The sequence below is a fragment of the Puntigrus tetrazona genome, chromosome 1, assembly GCF_018831695.1.
Source record: "Puntigrus tetrazona isolate hp1 chromosome 1, ASM1883169v1, whole genome shotgun sequence".
In the NCBI taxonomy this organism is placed as follows: Eukaryota; Metazoa; Chordata; class Actinopteri; order Cypriniformes; family Cyprinidae; genus Puntigrus; species Puntigrus tetrazona.
Window position 1 is genome coordinate 25,809,871 of NC_056699.1, and position 19,473 is coordinate 25,829,343.

The 19,473-nt window shown below is 39.6% G+C and overlaps 1 protein-coding gene and 1 pseudogene across 2 annotated transcripts; one reads left to right on the forward strand and one right to left on the reverse strand.

Annotated features, from left to right (window-relative positions):
- Nucleotides 1-8: 8 nt before the first annotated feature.
- aptx (aprataxin) lies at nt 9-3,979 on the reverse strand. 2 transcript variants are annotated; one of them, XM_043251139.1, is made up of 9 exons: nt 3,820-3,979; nt 3,601-3,734; nt 3,472-3,518; nt 3,311-3,364; nt 2,419-2,661; nt 1,738-1,797; nt 1,342-1,568; nt 1,146-1,249; nt 9-228 (listed from the first exon to the last, which is right to left on the reverse strand). In XM_043251139.1, exons 2-9 carry the CDS (start codon nt 3,728-3,730, stop codon nt 74-76), a joined length of 1,020 nt encoding a protein of 339 aa, XP_043107074.1. In that variant the 5' UTR covers nt 3,731-3,734; nt 3,820-3,979; the 3' UTR covers nt 9-73. The 2 variants fall into 2 exon arrangements, with proteins under 2 accessions (XP_043107074.1, XP_043107084.1); XM_043251149.1 differs by lacking the exon at nt 3,820-3,979 and having other exon boundaries at nt 2,419-2,713; nt 3,601-3,695.
- A 2,043-nt stretch (nt 3,980-6,022) lies between these two features.
- Nucleotides 6,023-19,231, forward strand: LOC122353222 (annotated as a pseudogene).
- Nucleotides 19,232-19,473: the final 242 nt, after the last annotated feature.

The window sequence follows — 19,473 nt, forward strand, 5'->3', positions numbered from 1 at the left end:
CTGAGATATCCTGAACACACTGAATTTATTGAAGGGTAACAAAATGTATTGTAATTTGACCTTTTTAACAGGTTTAAGGCGGCAGGTGGGTTTTGAGGTGTTCTTTTAGTTTAGGTATTGTGGGCTGCTCTTTACCACACGAGTGACAGCGCAGAGGCAGCTTCAGCAGTTCACTGGTGCCTTCCTTCACCGTCACTTTCCCATCCTTCTCCAGCATCGAAATGACATCTGTGGAACAGAAAAACATTCGTGTTCAACTTATACAGGAGATTGCATGTTTCTCTAAACGGCTTTCTCATGTTCGTGATAATTTATTCAAGTAACAATCGCTCAAAAAGGCACACTTGCAGAAATGTGTGCACACTTGCAGTGAATGGGTGCCGGCAGAATGAGAATCCAAATAGCTGATAAAACGGCACGATAATTCGCAAGCAATCCACACCCCAGTCCATCAATTAAAATCTTGTGAAGTGAAAAACTAATAAACGAACCTATTAAGACATTTTAACTTTACGCCATTGTTTCAGGTCAAAGTGAAGTCTAAAACAATAATTTCTCCAATAAATGTCTTTTATTTTTTATTAAATAAAAGACTTATTTATTGGAGAAATTATATATATATATATATTTTTTTTCTTTTATCTTTTATTTTATTTATTTCCTTTCACATCAAATCCAGCCACTTTGTTTAGAGCCGTTTTCAACCTGTAAAAAGTGCTCGATCTGTGCACATTTATCTCATTATTTACTATTTCGCTGAAGAAAGCCATATTACGGAAAAGAGGATTTGTATTTTATCCAGAAGCAACCATCCGGAACGAAAAACACCCTAACGGACGAGTTTACTACAAACGCACAGCTTTTCGCTTCACCAGACGTCGATCGATGGATTGTGGATTGCTTGTGACGTTTTTATCAGTTGTTCGGACTCTCATTCTGACGGCACCCATTCACTGCAGAGCATGTGGTCGAATGACGACAAACTCTGAGGGTTAGTACATTTTCAGCAATTTTTCATTTCTCAGCTATTCCTTTAATAATTTCAATCCATGTGACGGAGAACGTAATTACATTTTGTTTAAAGGACTAAAGCCGCTTATCTTTAATATCGTGCAACCGGGCTTTTTTTTGTGTGTGCGCTGTACCTCGAGACTCCACGAAGTAGTCGGTGGTGAAGGAGTTCCAGTGTTTCTTGTTCTTCAAACACGGCGAGTCAAAGTCTTGGCTGATTACGTGCAGGTGGACGTGACTGAGAAGAAATGAACATCCTAAGCGTCTCGTTCACGCCGAGCCCCGCCCTCCCCCCGCGTCAGCAGCCAATCAGGACGCAGACGGCCGTACCTCATGCTGGGGACGGCGTGATATCCGAGCCGGAAGCGTAGGCTGCGTGCGTCGGGGCACTGCTGCAGGACCCGCTCTCCCACGCGCTGCATGTGTTCCAGCAGCTCCACGTGCTCCGAGCGCAGAGCCTTCAGACTGGAGATGGAGTCCCACGGCAGCACCAGCCAATGGTACCGCGCCTTCGGGTACTTGTCCTTGATGACCACAACCCTGTCATCTTTATACACCTGAGGATAACAAATTGGTAGCTTTTGAGTGCAGCTTATTCCTGTGGAAACAAAGCTGGATTTCTAGAATCATTGCTGCGGTCTTCGGTGTCACGCGATCCTTCGGAAATCTTTCTAATATAAATCTTTCTAATATTCGTAGGATTGAAAAGAAATGCACAGCTTCTACCTGCATCTTAGGGTCCTGCATGGACGCTTTAAGGCCTTGGCTCCAGTGGCCTGCAGATTCCTGGGAAACAAAGTTTGCAGTGTTTTCATTTAGTGAAAAAACAAATACATGGTAACACTTTATTTTAAGGTCACACCTATATTAGCATGCATATTGCTAGAATATTAGCCATTTATTAGTAGTGATTAAGCACATATTAATGCATTCATCCCTAATCCGATCCAAAACCTAAACTTAACTACCTCACTAATTATTAATACGTGTCAAATTAAGAATTTATTGATGCTAAAGTCACAGTAAATAGTCTTTAATAAATTTCTCTAACCAGCTACGAAACTTTAGTTTTAAGTGTGAATAGACAAAAATATTAGTATAATACAAAACAAAAATTTTTATAAAAATCATATATTTGAATAGTAACCGTTTATAATAGGGAACACTTATTCACTTTATATTTGCTGCTCATTAATAGTTATAATTAGTAGTTAGGTTTAGGGTTTGGGTAAGATCAGTGATGCGGAATGAGGTAATGTAGAAAAGGAATTAATATGTATTTAAGTAGTAATAAAGTAAATTTAGTAGTAATTAAGTAGTAATAAACGGCTGATATTCTAGTAATGTGCACGCTAATAAGCCACTGGTTAAGTGACCCTAAAATAAATTGAACCCAGTGAAACTCACAGGTTTATCAGATGTCTTCTTTGGCGGCGGTGAATCGTCGGGCGTTCTGTGACGCTCCGATGTTGTGTCTGCAGGGCTCTCGATCTGCTCTCCGTTCCCCTCGGAGCTCATCTGACGGGCTCTTTTCGAAGGTTTGCTCCGCTCTGTGGCAGATCTGGGTGTGGATGTGTCCTCGGTGAACCTCAGCGTGTAAGGATACCGCTGATTGACCATGTAAAGTCTCTGGCCCGGCTTCACGGTCACCTGATTGTAGAGGTGGGCGACATGCGGTTTGTAGGATGTTAAGACCAGTAACCTGCGCAACACAGCCTCAATTACAAAAGAACAGGACATCTGTGGACATAACAGGTATCCTACATGATGGAAAACACATAAATGATGGTTAACAGGTGTGTGTGCTCCACATGCCCTAAATGTCAGAAATATATGCAGGAATAATTGCTTTTTATTGCAGTCTTCTAACTATGATTCTTCCTTGTGATTTGATTATTTGAAACCAGAATTGTTCTGTACATAATTGTTTGACTTTGTTTCAATTTGGTCTAATGCACAAAACATCTGTTTGACTGTTTCCGGTAAAAAAAATTTTTATAAAAAAATAAATCATATATATATATATATATATATATATATATATATATATATATATATATATATATATATATATACACACAAATATATATAAATATTTTTTATTTTTATATATATATATATATATATATATATATATACAAATATATTTTATATTATAAATATTTTTATTTATAAATATATATATATATATATATATATATATATATATATATATATATATATATATATATATATGATATTTTTATTAATTTACAAATCCTGTGAAATATCTGTGTTTGCTGTTACGATGGGACTGTACCTGATTGCCTTTGCCCACAACAACATTGTCCACGTTGGTAGGATTGGCACCCAACTGTTAAAAAGTTAATATTTTTATCAGCTTTGCTTTCTTTAACAATTTATTTCATCATCTAGATTCTAATATTTCATTTTAACCTTCACTTCAACATTCTAGCACACCTGTTTCACAATGACAAAGCCTCTGTTGCAATCAGCTCTCAATTCCACTGCAACAAAACAAAACATATTAGATGTAGTTTCTTTACTAAAAGCCTGGATCTGGTTGCATATACGGAATACTATCTCTACCTTGTTCTCTTGAGCACTTCTTGTCTTTTATCTTAGTTTGTGGCCCTCGACCCAGAGTCACGGACTGCTGGTGATGAAGCTGGATGGGTGCACGTGACTCATCTTCACTTACTAGTAAGCACGCAGGCATCTCCCTGTGAACACAGCACGAAATGACTCGACTCTCAGATATATCTGTCTAAAGTGCTTCTCTAAAGTCAGCACACATCTGTCACTTACCCTGTCGCGTTGTATTGTATCTACAGAAGAACGCGTTGTAGTTGAAAACAAAACACCGCGAGCTGAACGCTGCGGCGCGTGACGGCGATCTTCTTCGTGGACGTCGACCAACAAGCGGAAGCGCGTGCACTGCCACCTTCCGGTCAAACACAGAGCATGCGCACGTATCTTTACATAAACTGCTGCATGAATTATATTATCGTTAAATATATAGAATAAAAGTGTTTTACGGGATTAACAGTTGACAGGATTTTACATTCAGTTTCTAAAAAACTACAAAATATCCCTTCTATAATTGCACTTGTATTCTGTTTTAAGGGTTATTCACACATGATCGGTGTTTTTCTTACTTATCTGTTTATATATTTGCACTGATTTACAGTGGGCGAAACAAAATGGCTAAAACCGGATCGATTTTTTTTTTATGGTTACATGAATGTGCGACAAAAATGCATGAACTGGTTTCAAAGAACATAATAGGTTTTAATAGGTCATTGTCGAGAGCTTTTGTGAATAAAATGCTATTTCCCTGCTGAACAAAACAGATAAAACCAGACTAGGTTGGTTGGCTGGTCTTAGCTGCTTTAAGATGGTGCTGACCGGGGGGGTTTGTCCACTGGTTTAAGCTGGTTTTAGAGGCTCTTTGTCCAAATTTCCAGCCTGTCAGGTTAGTCTTAGCTAGGAGACAACCAACTAAAATAGCAAGACTGGGAGATCAGCTAAAACCAGCTACTTCCAGCTTAAACCAGATAAAAAACGAGCTACTTCCAGCTTAAACCAGCTAAAACCAGACTGGCAAGACTGGGAGACCAGCTAAAACCAGCTACCTCCATCTTAAACCAGCTAAAACCAGACTAGGCTAGTTTTAGCTGTACTTTTTCAGCAGTATTGTATTGTGATTATAGGCAAGTTTTATGCACATAAACATCAAGGTGTTTGTTAAGGCTGTCACATTTAAAAAATATTTGTAAAAAATTGTGTTAAATCAGCTGACATAAACTCAGACACATCTCAAAGCCTCACGTTTGTATGCTGATGTTTAATATTATACCATTATATGTCGATCAAAATTTGCTCAGTTAAATTATTAAGCGGTTTGTAAATTATATTAATATTTATAATATTTATTTATATCCTCAATATATGTTTGACAACGATAATAACCGTTAATTAAAGATGCTTAAAAGAGATGAATAGTAATAAAATAATGCTACGTTGCATGGCAACAATTAGAATATGGATTAAATTACTCGGAAGAACCGTTTATTATGAATAATACATGCAGACGGTTATTGAACATTTGTGATCGTATTATACAGCTTGCACCGTTTTATAAAAGCAATAAATCACTCGAAGTCGTGCATGGCAGTGATTTTACTACGAATCAACTTCTTGTAAAACCGCCGTAACTAGGGCAGCTTTGTCGATTTAAATATTTAGCCACGTTCGCCTCATTTCCAACCTAAAACAAACCCCGTTTCGACTAAAACGCCATTAACGGGCGAGCGCGATCGTTTCAGTAGAGCCGTCGACGGGAATCGGGACGCCGTCTGTTTTGTGTGAAGGAGGACAGACGCGATAATGTGACTTTTATGCGAGTTGCGTGGAGTAACTCGCTCCTGTGATCTCATGTCACCGACTTCCTTCTTCAGAGGGGATCATTGAGAGATCAGGTGAGAGCTGGCCGGCACCCACGGCACGCTTTAAAATCATCCCAACACCGAGGATTTCGGATTTGCCACGTCTCGTCGTTTCGCCCTGCGTTATTTCCCCGAGGTTCCTCCCGATGTTATGCGCGAATTGACGGGATTTCTGTCATTCTGCGCGGCTTGAAGGTTAGCACGGGCTAGTTAGCTTCAGTTTAACACACATTTCCCCGCACGCTGAAATCACCAAAGGGCCTTTAGGGATAAACGCTCGTTCTGGGGGGCTTACGGTTGATTTGTCGTCGCGTAAGTGTTGTATTTACAGATATATCGGTGTTTTTGACTTTCCGCGTTCATGTCTCGCGATAGCGCGTCAGTTTTATTAGCCGTTAGCTGAATTAGCCGTCAAAGTCATTTTGCGCGCACGCACATGCGTATAAGCGAACTGGGTTTTTGCGTTAAAAACATTAAAAGCGGTTATACCGCACGTCGAGGCTTTATGTGTAACATTTGTTTTTTAAAACGTCGTTTGGGCTCGTAGTTGCGTGAGAGAACGACTCGTCCGTGCAAGGCCTCGTTTATCTAAACAAAGTTTAAAATAGCCAGAGGTGCGTTTGCTTTAATGCATTGCGGTCAAACGCCGCTCTCAAAAGTGTTTTGTGTTAATTCGCGTCTGTAAATGTCAAGCAGCGGGTTCAGGGAGTGACACGTAGGCGAAACGAGCCCGCGGACACGATGTCCACCGAGTGTTACGCGTTTCGGTCTTTACGTGGACGATTCGGGCTGTGTTTTAAAACCTAGCGTGCTGTCAACCCCCCTAAACAAACCGCAAAATGCCGTCTGGGTGGGAACGGCACAACTTGGGTGTGTATGTAAACATTTCGTGCGCCTCAAGGTGCGAATCAAGGTGAAGGTGTCAACTAACTGGTTAACCCTTTGTGTTCACCCAGACCCCCGGTCAGACACTGTGAAGCCAAGGGCTGTGATGTCGGAGCCCAAAGCGCCCACCCCGGCCCCTGGGGACACCTATAAAGGCTGGCTCTTCAAATGGACTAATTACATCAAGGGATACCAAAGGCGATGGTTCGTCCTGAGCAACGGCTTGCTTTCTTATTACAGGTGAGTTTGTGATGCGCTTTTTGTTTATCGGGGGGGAGAAAAATGTTGTCTGGCGTTGTTTCTGTCAGACAGCAGGTCTCCCGAAGGCTGATAGGAACGTCTGATGGCCTAATGAACCCTTTGTGTTGCTGTCAAGTGTTCTTTGGCCCTTTCACCAATATCTGATAAGGTGCTAAGCTTTAGATAGTGAAATAACTTGACGCTCTTGGTACGGCAAGCATCGCTTCTGCTGTTACTCGTACAAAACCCTTAAATGTGTGCATGTTAACTCTGCATGGTTTGTGCTTTTTTGATGATTCAAACCATACGGCTTGGTACAACTAGTATATTTACAATTTATGTGCAATTAATTGTATATAAATTATATATAACACTGATCCATCCAGTCCAATACCGGATGGATCAGTGTTTTATATATATACATACACACAATTGTAGTTTTTAATCACATTAAATTAGCATTTTTTAGATTTAATTTTAAACTCAATGATTCTTCGTACTTCATATTTTTAAATACCACTATTTTAGTTTTTTTTATATTGCATGTAGTAACTTTAGTGCACCAGCGGACGATCGAAATGTTGCTCTGACCGCTAACTGAAAAGTTTTATATTTTGTTGTTTCAGCTTTATTTCAAAGAACAAAAGTGTTTTAATAGTTTAAGTGACGTAATGTCGATAACCCGAAATGGGCGAAAAACTCAACACCTTCTGGCGTTCCGGTCGCCTGTAAGATGATAGCGTTTCACGTAATTAGATTTGAGTGGGCGTTGATCTGGTCGTGAAGCCACATTCGTCTCACTGGGCTCTGTCAATTATTAATACTGCGCGTGAGAGCGTGCAGGAGCGCCCGCATGCCTGTTTGTTTGCTCGTGTGTGTCCTCGCTGTTTGCTCAACAGTTTGAGATGAGAGGATAACGCATTCTTCAAAATCCATCCTCGTCATCTGATGTTTAAATATACAATAAAATAGCAAGGTCCAGCGCCTCGGCTGTCGGGCTAGAGAGCATGCGCTTTATTTCTGACCGCTTCGCTTATGTTGCAATTGTTGCTCGCGTGCGGGAATGAAATGTAAACGTCGTTAAGTAAATACTGCGTTGATGCCGCGCCAAAGCAGATGAGGAAAAATAAAAAAGCTTTATTCAAGTCGAGATGAAAATGGCTTTGCATTGAAGCGTCCCATTTCCAAAAGAGTTCACAAATAGCTGTTTTTTACTGCAGTGGAAGATACACAGCCAGTTATTTTTTGATAATAAGGTGGCTTAAAAAAAGGTGTATTGTGTATCTACATTAAAACCTGAATTGATTGGATGATAAAACTTAGCTACTTAAAGGCTTTGCATTTAATTTAACTAAACATTATTACTTAGAGGCTGGATATTCTACTTAAGTTAAGAAGCATATGGCAAACTTTAGAAAAGACCTGGATGCTATACTGCACCTTTTAAATGCTGAATTTAAGTTGAAACTGAGATATCAGTGTAACGGATGCTTGTCTTAAGGAGCCCGGCGCATTGCATGTACAGTTTGATTTGCGTTTGTGTTGCGATGTGATACAATTGAAAGGATTTGCACCAAATAACTTTCTAAATGCAATGGAAACGTCCCACTCGTTCTGCGCAATGCAATCGGCATGATGGCATGATGGTTTAGTAGGCCTCGAGATAATTATTTGAAAAAAAAATCGATCTCCATTAATCATACACAGGGTGTGGCAAACCCCACCGTGCCATTACAGTGTAAATAAAAGACACAAGCGCACATTGTCTCGTCCGCCTCCGCGCGATTGGCCGAGCGAGTCTGAGTCACGTGACCGTCTTAACAGGTCATCTCTGTTCAGGAGGATCACACGCTCGACTTAAGGCTTGATTTCAGCACTTCCTCTGCTCCCGCAGGCAGACCTCAGTGGTTTCTCGTCGCTCTCGTTGTGTGCGTGTTAAAGATTCATCAGGAAACGTAGAGGGCGAGCAGGACATTTCCCAGTTTCACGGGGTTACGGGCTCAGGACTCTTGTGTCTCTGTTAAATCGTGTGCCGTGTCGTAGCTCGTCCAAACTGGTCTTGCCTCATTTTTTCCACAGAGTATACAAAAAAAAAAAAAAATCCTGGAACTGGTGATTCATCAGTGTTGGCAAATTACGGTTGGAGATGAAAACTTTGTTTATATTTGATATATTTGGTGCTCTTTACGTTTGAGCTTCTCGCAGTTTTGCTGCTCAATTTTATAAAAATACAACATTATTTTTACTATCATTTTTATACTATTATAGTATTTATTAATAATTTGATTTAGCTTTTTATTATTATTATATTTGAATCATTTAATTGAGCTTTAAACATTATACATTTTTGTAAAGCTTTATTTTTATTTGTTTTAGTAAATAGAGTACTTCAGATTATAAAGTACTCAACAAAAACTGTTTGTAATTTTAGTTAACAAAAACTCTGCTAGATACAGACCTTTTTAAGCCATGAGCTCTGACGTTAAGAAGTCATAACTGCAAGTCAGATTTCATAAAGTTTGTCTACACCCCTGCTCTCTCCAACAACTTGCCACTATATGAATGCGTATTGAATATTTTGCAATCAGTATTAAATATGTAGCATTTTGTATTTGTAAAAACTTTCGTCGTTGATTGGATTCATGGCTCAGAAACGTTCAATGAGGTAAATATTTTTCCGAGTATCTCCTGAGATCGTAAACTCGTGGCTCTTTTCCAGTCTGATACCAGATACTATGATAGCAGCGCTAATGCGTCGTATCTTCTGTCACATAAATGCTCGGGAGTGAAAGAAACTCCACCTGAAGGCATTTTTCGAATGCTTGGCTTTCAGTGCTAATTCATGAATATTGCATGAGATGCCGAGAAACAGCTGTTGGTGGGGCTTTTGTTAGGTTTTTACTCTCAAAGTTTAAAAAGAGCCACACGAACGCTTGTCTAGCTTCACAGAACCAGCCTTTTACTAACATTATGATGTCTGAAACATTACATACTGTGGATGTAACCGTGACTGTGTGTTTCATCTGTCTTGTCTCCATCCCCTTTGCTCTTCCAGGACCCAGGCGGAGATGGGTCACACATGCCGGGGCACCATAAACCTGGCCACAGCCAACATCGCGGTGGAGGACTCGTGCAATTTCGTCATTTCTAATGGCGGTACGCAGACGTATCACCTGAAGGCCAGCTCTGAGGTGGAGCGGCAGCGGTGGATCACTGCTCTAGAGCTGGCCAAAGCAAAAGCTTTCCGCATGCAGGCCGAGTCGGGTCAGTCGGAAGGGAAAACCGCATTTGAGAACAGCACAAAATGCACTGCGCTTGAGGTTTCTGTTTCACAGTTTTGTTCCTCTTTTTTTTTAATCAGATGACTCGGGATGACTCCACTCCTCCTGCGGCAGGTCAGGGCGCAGGCTCACGCAACTCAGAGGTGCAGTCCACCCTCAGGACGCTGGGCAGCAAGGTGGAGGATCTGAGCACCTGCAACGACCTCATCGCCAAACACGGCTCTGCGCTTCAGCGGTCAGTCTTTCTCTAATTGGACACACTTTTGGCTAAATGTATGAAAACATTTTTAGGCATGTGTGTACTATGTTTATATAATATGAAAATATTATGTAATTCTTTTTATTTATTTTTGGACGATATTATATATATAAATAAAATTATTTATATATATATATATATATATATATATATATATATATATATATATATATATATATTATAATTATAAATTATATATTATACATTATAAATTATAAATTATATATATAAATTAAATATAAATATATATTATATATATATATTTTTATATTACACTTATTTTACTTTATGTGTAATTAAAATAATTATATTTATATATTATGTATATTATTAATATTTTGATTTAGCTTTCATTGTTTTAGTTTTTTCATTTTAATTTTTAATAAATTTTTTTATTTCACTATTTAAGTTTTTATTGTTATTTTAGTACTTATTTAAGTTAGTGGCGAAGGCAACAAGTTTGAACTAATATTTTATTTCAGCATTACTTTTAACTAAATTTAATGTAATAGTTTCTTTTTTTCTTATTTTTTTGAACAATTCTCAAAAACTTTTCATTGTGCATTCTAATTTATTTCAAACTGCATTTGATTTTGTGTTTTGTGTTTTTTTTTGACTAGTTTAAAAATTACAACAAAAAACTGAATAAAACACAATTAAAACATAACATAATAAAAAAACATGATTTTTGAACAGTAAAATGGAGTAACACTTGAAATAAACTTCAAATATAGATACATTATACTTTGTGTTTAGGCTGTCAAATAAAAATAGAAAATTTGAGAATTTTGAATATTGATCGAATTTCAATTTAAAATGCATATTCGAATGCAAAGCGTGGTCTTCAAATTTTAGATAAGTCTTTTGAAATGCGATGGCGATGTAAGTGTTTTTGCTAGTCTATTCAGTTGAACCCACTAGATGCAGCCTGACTTTACTGATTCTGCTCGTATGAAATAGTTCCTGGTGCTTTCCTTCAGGTCCTTGTCTGAGCTGGAGGGAGTTCGGCTGGGAGGAGAGACGCAGCGAAAGATTCGGCAGGTGACGGGGCGAGCCACTCTCTTCCGCATCACCTCCAACGCCATGATCAACGTAAGATTGCAGAGCGAAACATTTGCTTCAGCCGGCTTCCACATTCGCCGGTCGTCTGTTTTTAACACAGAAGCTGCAGTTAAATGTACTGTTAACGATGCTTTAATAATCTGACACTCAGGCCTGCCGGGACTTCCTGGCGTTGGCTCAGGCTCACAGTAAGCGCTGGCAGAAAGCCCTGCAGGCCGAGAGAGAGCAGAGAGTGCGTCTGGAGGAGACTCTGGAACAGCTCGCCAAACAACACAACCATCTGGAGAGAGCCTTCAGAGGAGCCACCGTACTGCCTCCATCCCAGAGCAACCCTGCCATAGACAGCAAAGGTGAAGGTGCCACAAAATTATATAGAGAAGACTAATACATAAACACAGATTTCTAATGCATTGACTTTTAGTAGTTGAACGCAATAATGAAAAGACAGCTAGTGGCTGGTGTTTTACAAATCCGTTTTTAATCACAGCACACAATTTTCACTAAATCAAGGCAATCGAGTATGAGATTCCACCTTTTTCATTGTGTTGTACAAATGTAGCACTACATAAACCTAGATATGTATCTGAATACACACAACCATTCGTTTTGGGGTTGAATGCGTCTCTTCTACTCACCGAGGCTGCACTTATACGATCAAGAGTACAATAAAAACAGTAATATTGAAATACAATAATGTAAAATAGAATTTATTCCTATTATGCAAACCTGAATTTTCAGTATCATAACACATGATCCTTCAGAAGTCTAATATACTAATTTGCTGCTTAAGAAACAATTACTATTACAATTACTATTAGTGATTTTTTTTTTTTTTTTTTTTCAGCGTACGTGAATAAAAAGTTTAAAAGAAAATAATTTTTTTATATTGATCAAAAGAGTCCTTGATGCATGTTGTATTTTCACAGCATTTTAATCACGAAATATTATTTTGGTAGTGCAGATGAGTCTTTGAATCAGTTTAAATTGTACAGTTTGAGCCGGCCAGTTAAAAAGTTGCAGTGACAACTGCGATATTGAAGCATTCCTCATTTTTAAATTGTGAATATTAATACATTTCTTGCCACGTTTGGATACGACGACTGATGTCCTGTATGTATTTTATACTTCACAGGCCCAGTTCCTGGTAAAGGGTGGCGTCAGTGATGAAGACGAGGAGAATGAATTCTTTGATGCATGCGAGGGCGTTCAGGAGTTTATCACTGTACCAGCAGACCCCAAATATCACAGGTCTGTATTTACTGCCTCGCTCCTGTCGTTTACGCCCCACTCTGTCCCTTAACTCTCTTCTGATATGAGTGTTACTGGACCTAAGTGTGTGTGTCCTCTGCCTTCCCTTCCCCTTCCTCCTGTCTCTCGCTCTCTGGCTCTCTCATACGCTCTTTCCATTTCTCTCAGGAGATCTGGCAGCAATGTCAGCGGAATCAGTAGCGAGCTGGGAATGGACGACGGGACAACGTCGGTAAGGATTTTATGTACACTGACAGGATAATTATGATTTTTCTTTTAACGTTTTTAAAAAAAAAAAAAGTATTTAAGGCTCATTTATTTGACCGATAATATAGTAAAATCAGTGATCTTATGAATAGTCCTATTAAACATTTATTTTGTGTATATATAAATACAAACATATGTATGTATGTGTGTGTGTGTATATGTGTATATATATATATATATGTATATGTATATGTATGTATATATGTATGTATGTGCATGCAGTTAATCCAAAAATCATTTGATAGGAGTAGTAGTCATGAAATATTGTTACCCTTTAAAAACAAATCTGTATATTATTATGGTTTCTAAAGGATCATGTAACACATTGTTAAATTCAGCTTTGATCACAGCAATAAGTTACATTTCACTATGTATAGAAATAGATTATCTTTCATGATAGTGCTTATTTTCACTGTATTTAAAAAAGTTAATAAATAAATGAAGCCTTTAAGTATAAGAGGTGACTTTCAAACACATTACAAATAGTATTAATTATTTCAAAAATTTTATCTCCACTGTATGCAAGCCTAATATATCAAAAAACGTTTAAACACGCTTTTTTTTTTTTTTTCTTTCACAGCTAGACGAGCAGTCTCTGGCATCTAACCCAGAATCTCCACAGTCCCAGGAAGTAGTGCCGTGAGAAAGAGGCGGACCGAATCCCAGATAAACCAAATTACTCTCTCAATCTATGGAGCATCATGAAGAACTGTATCGGAAAAGAGCTCTCCAAAATCCCTATGCCTGTACGCCTATCCGTATCTTTACGAATGCCGAGCGGCCCAGATTGATTGCATTTGCTTTCAACGCATCCTTTCTTTTTACAGGTGAACTTCAACGAGCCCCTGTCCATGCTGCAGCGTCTCGGAGGATCTGGAGTACTACGAGCTGCTGGACCGAGGCGCCAAGTGCCAGAGCTCTTTGGAGCAGATGTGCTACGTGGCAGCTTTCACCGTTTCCTCTTACTCCACTACAGTTCACCGCACGGGCAAACCCTTCAACCCTCTGCTGGGAGACGTTTGAGCTGGACCGCGTGCAAGAGAGAGCGGCTACAGGTCCTCTGCGAGCAGGTGAGCTTCTGTTCATCCTGAGATAGAGGAATTGAGGCGAGCCGTGTTCGATATTAATCCGTTCCTCTTCAGGTAAGCCATCACCCTCCGGCTGCGGCCCATCACGCGATCTCCGAGCGAGGCTGGACCCTGAGACAGGAGATTGCCCTGGCCAGCAAGTTCAGGGGAAAATATCTCTCCATCATGCCCCTGGGTAACTATTTAAACTATTTTGGGCCTTATCACAATGCTCAGGTTTTAAAAACAATCAGGAAAGAGTTTTCTCATTTAGTTCCTTTTCTTAAAATCAAAAGGGAAGTGTAATGCAAAAAGCCCCATTAGAAACAATGTAGAGCGGAATAAAATAGTTTTTGGACGCTTTAACTATAAACACATTTGACTGGAGTTTCACAATACTGTTGGCATTTATTTTTTAAGAGCAGCACTTTCAACTTGTATAATTACAACAAAAAAAAAATAAGCGTGTGCCAGTGCTGTGTTTAAAATGGATACCATAGGATTTAATATTTATTGCATTCGGATATTTTTTTGTGTAGTTAGAGTTTGGCTGAACAAAAAAGTTGGGAATCCCTACATTGCTATATTAGTATATTTTGTTCATATTAAGCACGACGTATATTTGAATGTCACAAGTTTTTTGCGTTAATTTCTGGTTTGTTTGCTCCAGGTTCTATTCATTGCATCTTTGAGAAGAGTAACAATCACTACACCTGGAAGAAAGTCACAACCACCGTGCACAATATCATTGTCGGGAAACTCTGGATAGATCAGGTCAGAATACGTGCTGCTTCAGACGTAATGTCATATCATCAGCATTAGTGTGTCTGATATAAAATTAACTAATGGAGTGTCAGTGGATTATGCTACAGTGAGTTACATCTGCAGTTATACAAATGTGTGGCGTTTCATTTAGTTCATAAGTGATATCTGCGTGTCTCCTTTTCTCTCTGAATTCAGTCGGGAGAAATAGACGTTGTGAACCACAGAACAGGGGACCGCTGTCATCTCAAATTCGCCCCGTACAGCTACTTCTCCCGAGACGTGGCCAGAAAGGTGAGTCAGCAGCCGTTCCACTGACGTCTTTCTCCCTAAATGCGGACGTGTCATTTCTTTTCTTTTTCACCCGGCGTCCTTTGCAACTTTTCATGTTCTTTTTTTTTGCCCATTCTGTATTTATGTCTGCTTTCGCTTCCTCCTCGTGCAACGCCTCTCTCTCTCTCTCTGTAGGTCACGGGGGTGGTGACGGATAAGGACGGGAAAGCGCACTATGTTCTCTCTGGGACGTGGGACGAGAAGATGGAGTGCTCTCGCGTGATGCAGAGCAGCAGAGGTGGAAGAACGGCGCGGCCGACGGCGACAGAAAACCGTCTATCAGACGCTCAAAGCCAAAGAGCTGTGGAGAAAGACTCCGCTGCCGTAAGATGTTCCCTGACTCGTACAGTATTTCCTAACTTTAAGCTCAGTCAGCTTTAAAATAGCCAAAAAGGACTGTAGCAGTAACAGTAGAAGTGAATTGGGCCACTCTGCATATGTTACAATGCTCTTTGTTTCATTCGTGCAGCTACAAATCATGAGCACTGAGAGTTAAAACAAGCACACTTTACATAACATTTGATAACTTTGTTATATGACAACATAACCTAAAACCCTAAATCATCAATTCTTCATTGGTTACCAAGATTATGCCACAAATCAGTTTAACTTGTACTGAACCTTTCAATACATTCATGACATTAATCAATCTTCATGAGTAGTTGGAGCCATGGCTTTTTTAGTGAATAGTGTATTTAGCATGTAGTGTTTTTTTTCTTTTTCTTTTCTGGCAGATCCAGTGTAATAGATACTCGTGTAAATTCGATTGAAATCCCTCTTTGATTCCTGGCCTTCCTCTCTCTGTGCTTTTGTAGGGAAGGTGCAGAAAACATGTACTACTTTCTCGACCCTGGCGTTGACATTGAGCGAACAGGAGGAGGCGTTGCTCCACGGATAGCAGGAGGAGGCCGGATCAGCGTCTGATGGAGCAGGGCCGCTGGGAGGAGGCCAACGCTGAGAAACAGAGACTGGAGGAGAAGCAGCGCACGCGCCGAGAGAGAGCGAGAGGCCAACCGCGCGCCGACCCTACAGAAGAAGGTAAGGAGCCAGCGGACGGGGTAGAGTGTGTCCTTCACGTGTCATTCTGCTCGTCTCTCCTCGTTTCCTCCGCCGCCGGCGTCTCTCGATTCACTCCTGTCTGTCTGTCTCTGTCTTTCCCTCAAGCTCTCATTGAGGACTCCATATCTGGCTTCGCCTCTAAAAGCAAGTACTCCTGTTCTACTTCCTGTTCTTTCTGTTTTTAATTGTCGTGTTCAGCGTTTTCTTCCATCTCACAGACTCAAGCAGACATTCAGACACCGTAGTAGTGCTTATTTGCATGACATTAAAGAAATAGTTCACCTAAAAATGAACATTTTGTCATCCCAAATTTTCTTGAATTAAGCTTTTCTGCATAATCAGTGAAGCGTACTTTTGAGCAGTAATTTTTTATTTCCTATATATAAAAATATTATTTTATATTATATTATTTCATATTTTATATTACTAAAGTATAAATTATTATTATTATTATTATTATTTATTTTTATTTTTGTAATTTTTTTTCCTTTTAGTTTTAGTTACTTCAGTACTTAACTAAACAAAAATGAGAAATTTCGCTTAGGCAAATAGCTAATATGTAATGTTTTTTTGTTATATTTCAGTTGAAAACACTGGCTGCAAAATGACAAATGATAAAAGTAGCAGTACACCAGTTTTGTAATACATTGGTCGTTTTTAGAACGAAGTAATAAAGTTAAAAGATGACAGGATTTTTATTTTGGGGTGAACTTTGCCTTTAATATCCAGGATCACTTTCCCCACCTCCATTATGCCATTCACTCATTGTATTCTTTCTTTGTTTTTGTCTTTAATTTGCATCCCCCTTTTTAATTTTTGGCTGCTCGTCTCTCAACTCTGATCAGCTGAAGAAGTCGAGATTGCCAGTGAGCCCTCTGAGACCACTTACAAAAGCAAGTACCATCCCATCCCTCTCTCCTAATCAGTCTCTCACGTCTACTAACTAATCATCTTCACTTCCCATCTGTCTGTCCCTCATCAGCTGACACAGATGAAACCTCCTCCGATCTTTCACTATCAAGCAAGTAGCAGAATCAACACCTGCTATAGCTGCTTAGCGTAGTGTAGAGTCAATATTCACACTTGCTTTGATCGCTTAGTCCTGTCCTGAGTTCGGTTTCACCCCCGAAGGTTTCTTTACTGGTTGTGCTTTGCTGCATTCACGTCTTCAATATTAAAGTAATTGCTAGAGTCAAAAATACAGCACTTATAAACCATCCAACTCGTTCTAGTTCGCTTTGAGGAGGCGTGAAAACACTGTTCAGTAGAAGCCAGAAGACTATTATTTGAATTAATCATTGCATCGTACGTTTTACTTCCACTAGTGGGCAGTGTGAATGCATAGTCTATATTCCTGTAGTTTATCTAGCCAGTGTTGGCTTTCATTTCTTCATTTCACTCCTCTCATGCATGCTAACACCTCTTTCACTCCTTCTCTTCGCCTGCGTCCCTCCGTCTTCATCTGTGTGCTTCTGCAGCCGAAACACTGCACGGCTCACACCCCCCGGCATACTCAAGCAAGTACCACGCACATGTCACACAGAGATGCGTACATAACCAGTGTTCACAATGGAGTGGTATTATGGAGTCGTATTACTCACGTTATATGGCGACCTATCCATAATTCATGCTAATGTAGTCATAATATGACTCTCCTAACTGTTGCAAACACAGGTCATGCACTGATTATTGCAGAAAACTGCACACTATTATACACTTGTGTATTATGCTATACAGTGACTGCACTCACCCACACACACACACACACATAATATAATATGGCAATTGTAGGGTTAAACTGTGTGCATCTGTTAGCTGACGGATGAGACCCTCACTGTCTTTATCTGCTCTGTGTCGCTCTCAGTGGAGGGTCCTTATGGAGCTCGGTCAAAAGCAAGTAACATCCATCCAAAGCCCTTCCAGCCCTCCATTGCTCACATCTGTTAGAGCTAGGCGGTATGATCGAGCACGTTTAATTAGTGCGTGACTTGCCTCTCACACACTTTCTTTTTTCCGATATGTGCACTTCTGTGCTTTTAAATGATCATTAAAAATAAATGTGCAAATTAAATCTATTTCATCTCATATTAAATGGCATTAAAATAAGATATATAATAGTAAAAATGTGTGTGTATATAGATATTTGTACATATACAAAAAGAGTTAGACGTTATGTTCTTATGTAATTATGCTTGTAATATTTAGGTGTTGATTTTAGTAATTATTATAATTTAGTATAATTATGCATTAAAGTGGCAAATTACATAAATTAACTCTATTACACGGTTAGGATTAGGATGAGAGTTTGATTTTAATGATAGTTGCAGGTAATTAGGAAGAATTTATTAAGTACACATAATGGGTAACAAGGTCACTGTGAAATAAAATTAATATATAGACTGTATAAATAAAATAGAAATATAATATATAGACTCTTTTTTGAATGGCATATTGTTTTATACACCAATATAAACCATACTAGAAACCAAATAAAATCACAGTATTCTAGACAATTTGTTTATTGTGAAATGGGTTGTATGCAAATATTAAAATTTTGTTTTTCAAGTCCATATTCAAATGGGTTAGAAGTGCATTTCTTGTTTCAAGCATTTTATTCATGGGCTTGTGCAGATTATTGTGCATATATTACTATATATTATAATATAAAATGGTACCGTATAGCTCGGACTGTGATCTGAAATGCTGGTCATGCCGCCAACCTCTAAACTGTTTTTTGCTTTATTGCTCTCCCTCCCGAGCTGGCCATGTGCCGCTCTTCTCTGTTTATGAGCATATTGTGTGAATCTAGAGAGCGAGATGTGTTGAATCACTGTAGCTGATTGTGTGAGCACAGACCGAATAGTCCAGTCAGCGTTTGTTTTGTAAGCCGAACTAGTTCTAACAGCTCTGTAGAAAAGGCCGCTAGCACCCTCACATGTGTTCAGTTCTCTAATGAAGTGACCGTCTGTCTGCTTCTGTATGTGCGTGTCCGTTGTGTTCGCTCAGGTGGTCATCAGGACAACTACAGGCCCATGTGGTTCGAGAGGCAGGTGGACCCGATGACAGGAGAGCCCACGCACATCTACAGAGGAGGATACTGGGAAACCAAGGAGCAGAGCAACTGGGACTCCTGCCCGGATATCTTCTGATCCCAATCACGCACATGCCCCACGATGCCCTCGCTGACCCGTTTCCCAGAAGATAACAAACAAACGAAAGCTCAGTCAGCCGCCCCTTCTCTTTTCCCGTATCGTAGTATACCGCGCGTTCTCTTTTTCGCCAGCCGTGCTCTACTCAGTGGACAATAAGGGACACGAGCGATCGAGCGCTCTCCGGTCACCATCCACTGTGTGTCTCTCTGTTATCCTCGCGTTCACGGGATTGTTAAAGCGTAAGGTTCACGATTCAGTAGGAAAACATATCCTTTCCCGCTCCACACGTCTTCCTCGAGCTGTGGACGTCACATTCTTAAACATCCGGGGGATATGAAGGCCTGTTTGCTCGTGTGTGTGTGTGTGTGTGTGTGAGAGAGAATTAGTGCAGGTATGAAT

Coding starts and splice junctions, on each gene's coding strand:
- aptx (XM_043251139.1), bottom strand. CDS start 3,730: ATGCCTGCGTGCTTACTAGTAAGTGAAGATGAGTCACGTGCACCCATC. Junction 3,519..3,600: donor GAAGTGCTCAAGAGAACAAG/GTAGAGATAGTA, acceptor GTTTTGTTGCAG/TGGAATTGAGAGCTGATTGC. Junction 1,569..1,737: donor TGCAGGACCCTAAGATGCAG/GTAGAAGCTGTG, acceptor TGTTATCCTCAG/GTGTATAAAGATGACAGGGT.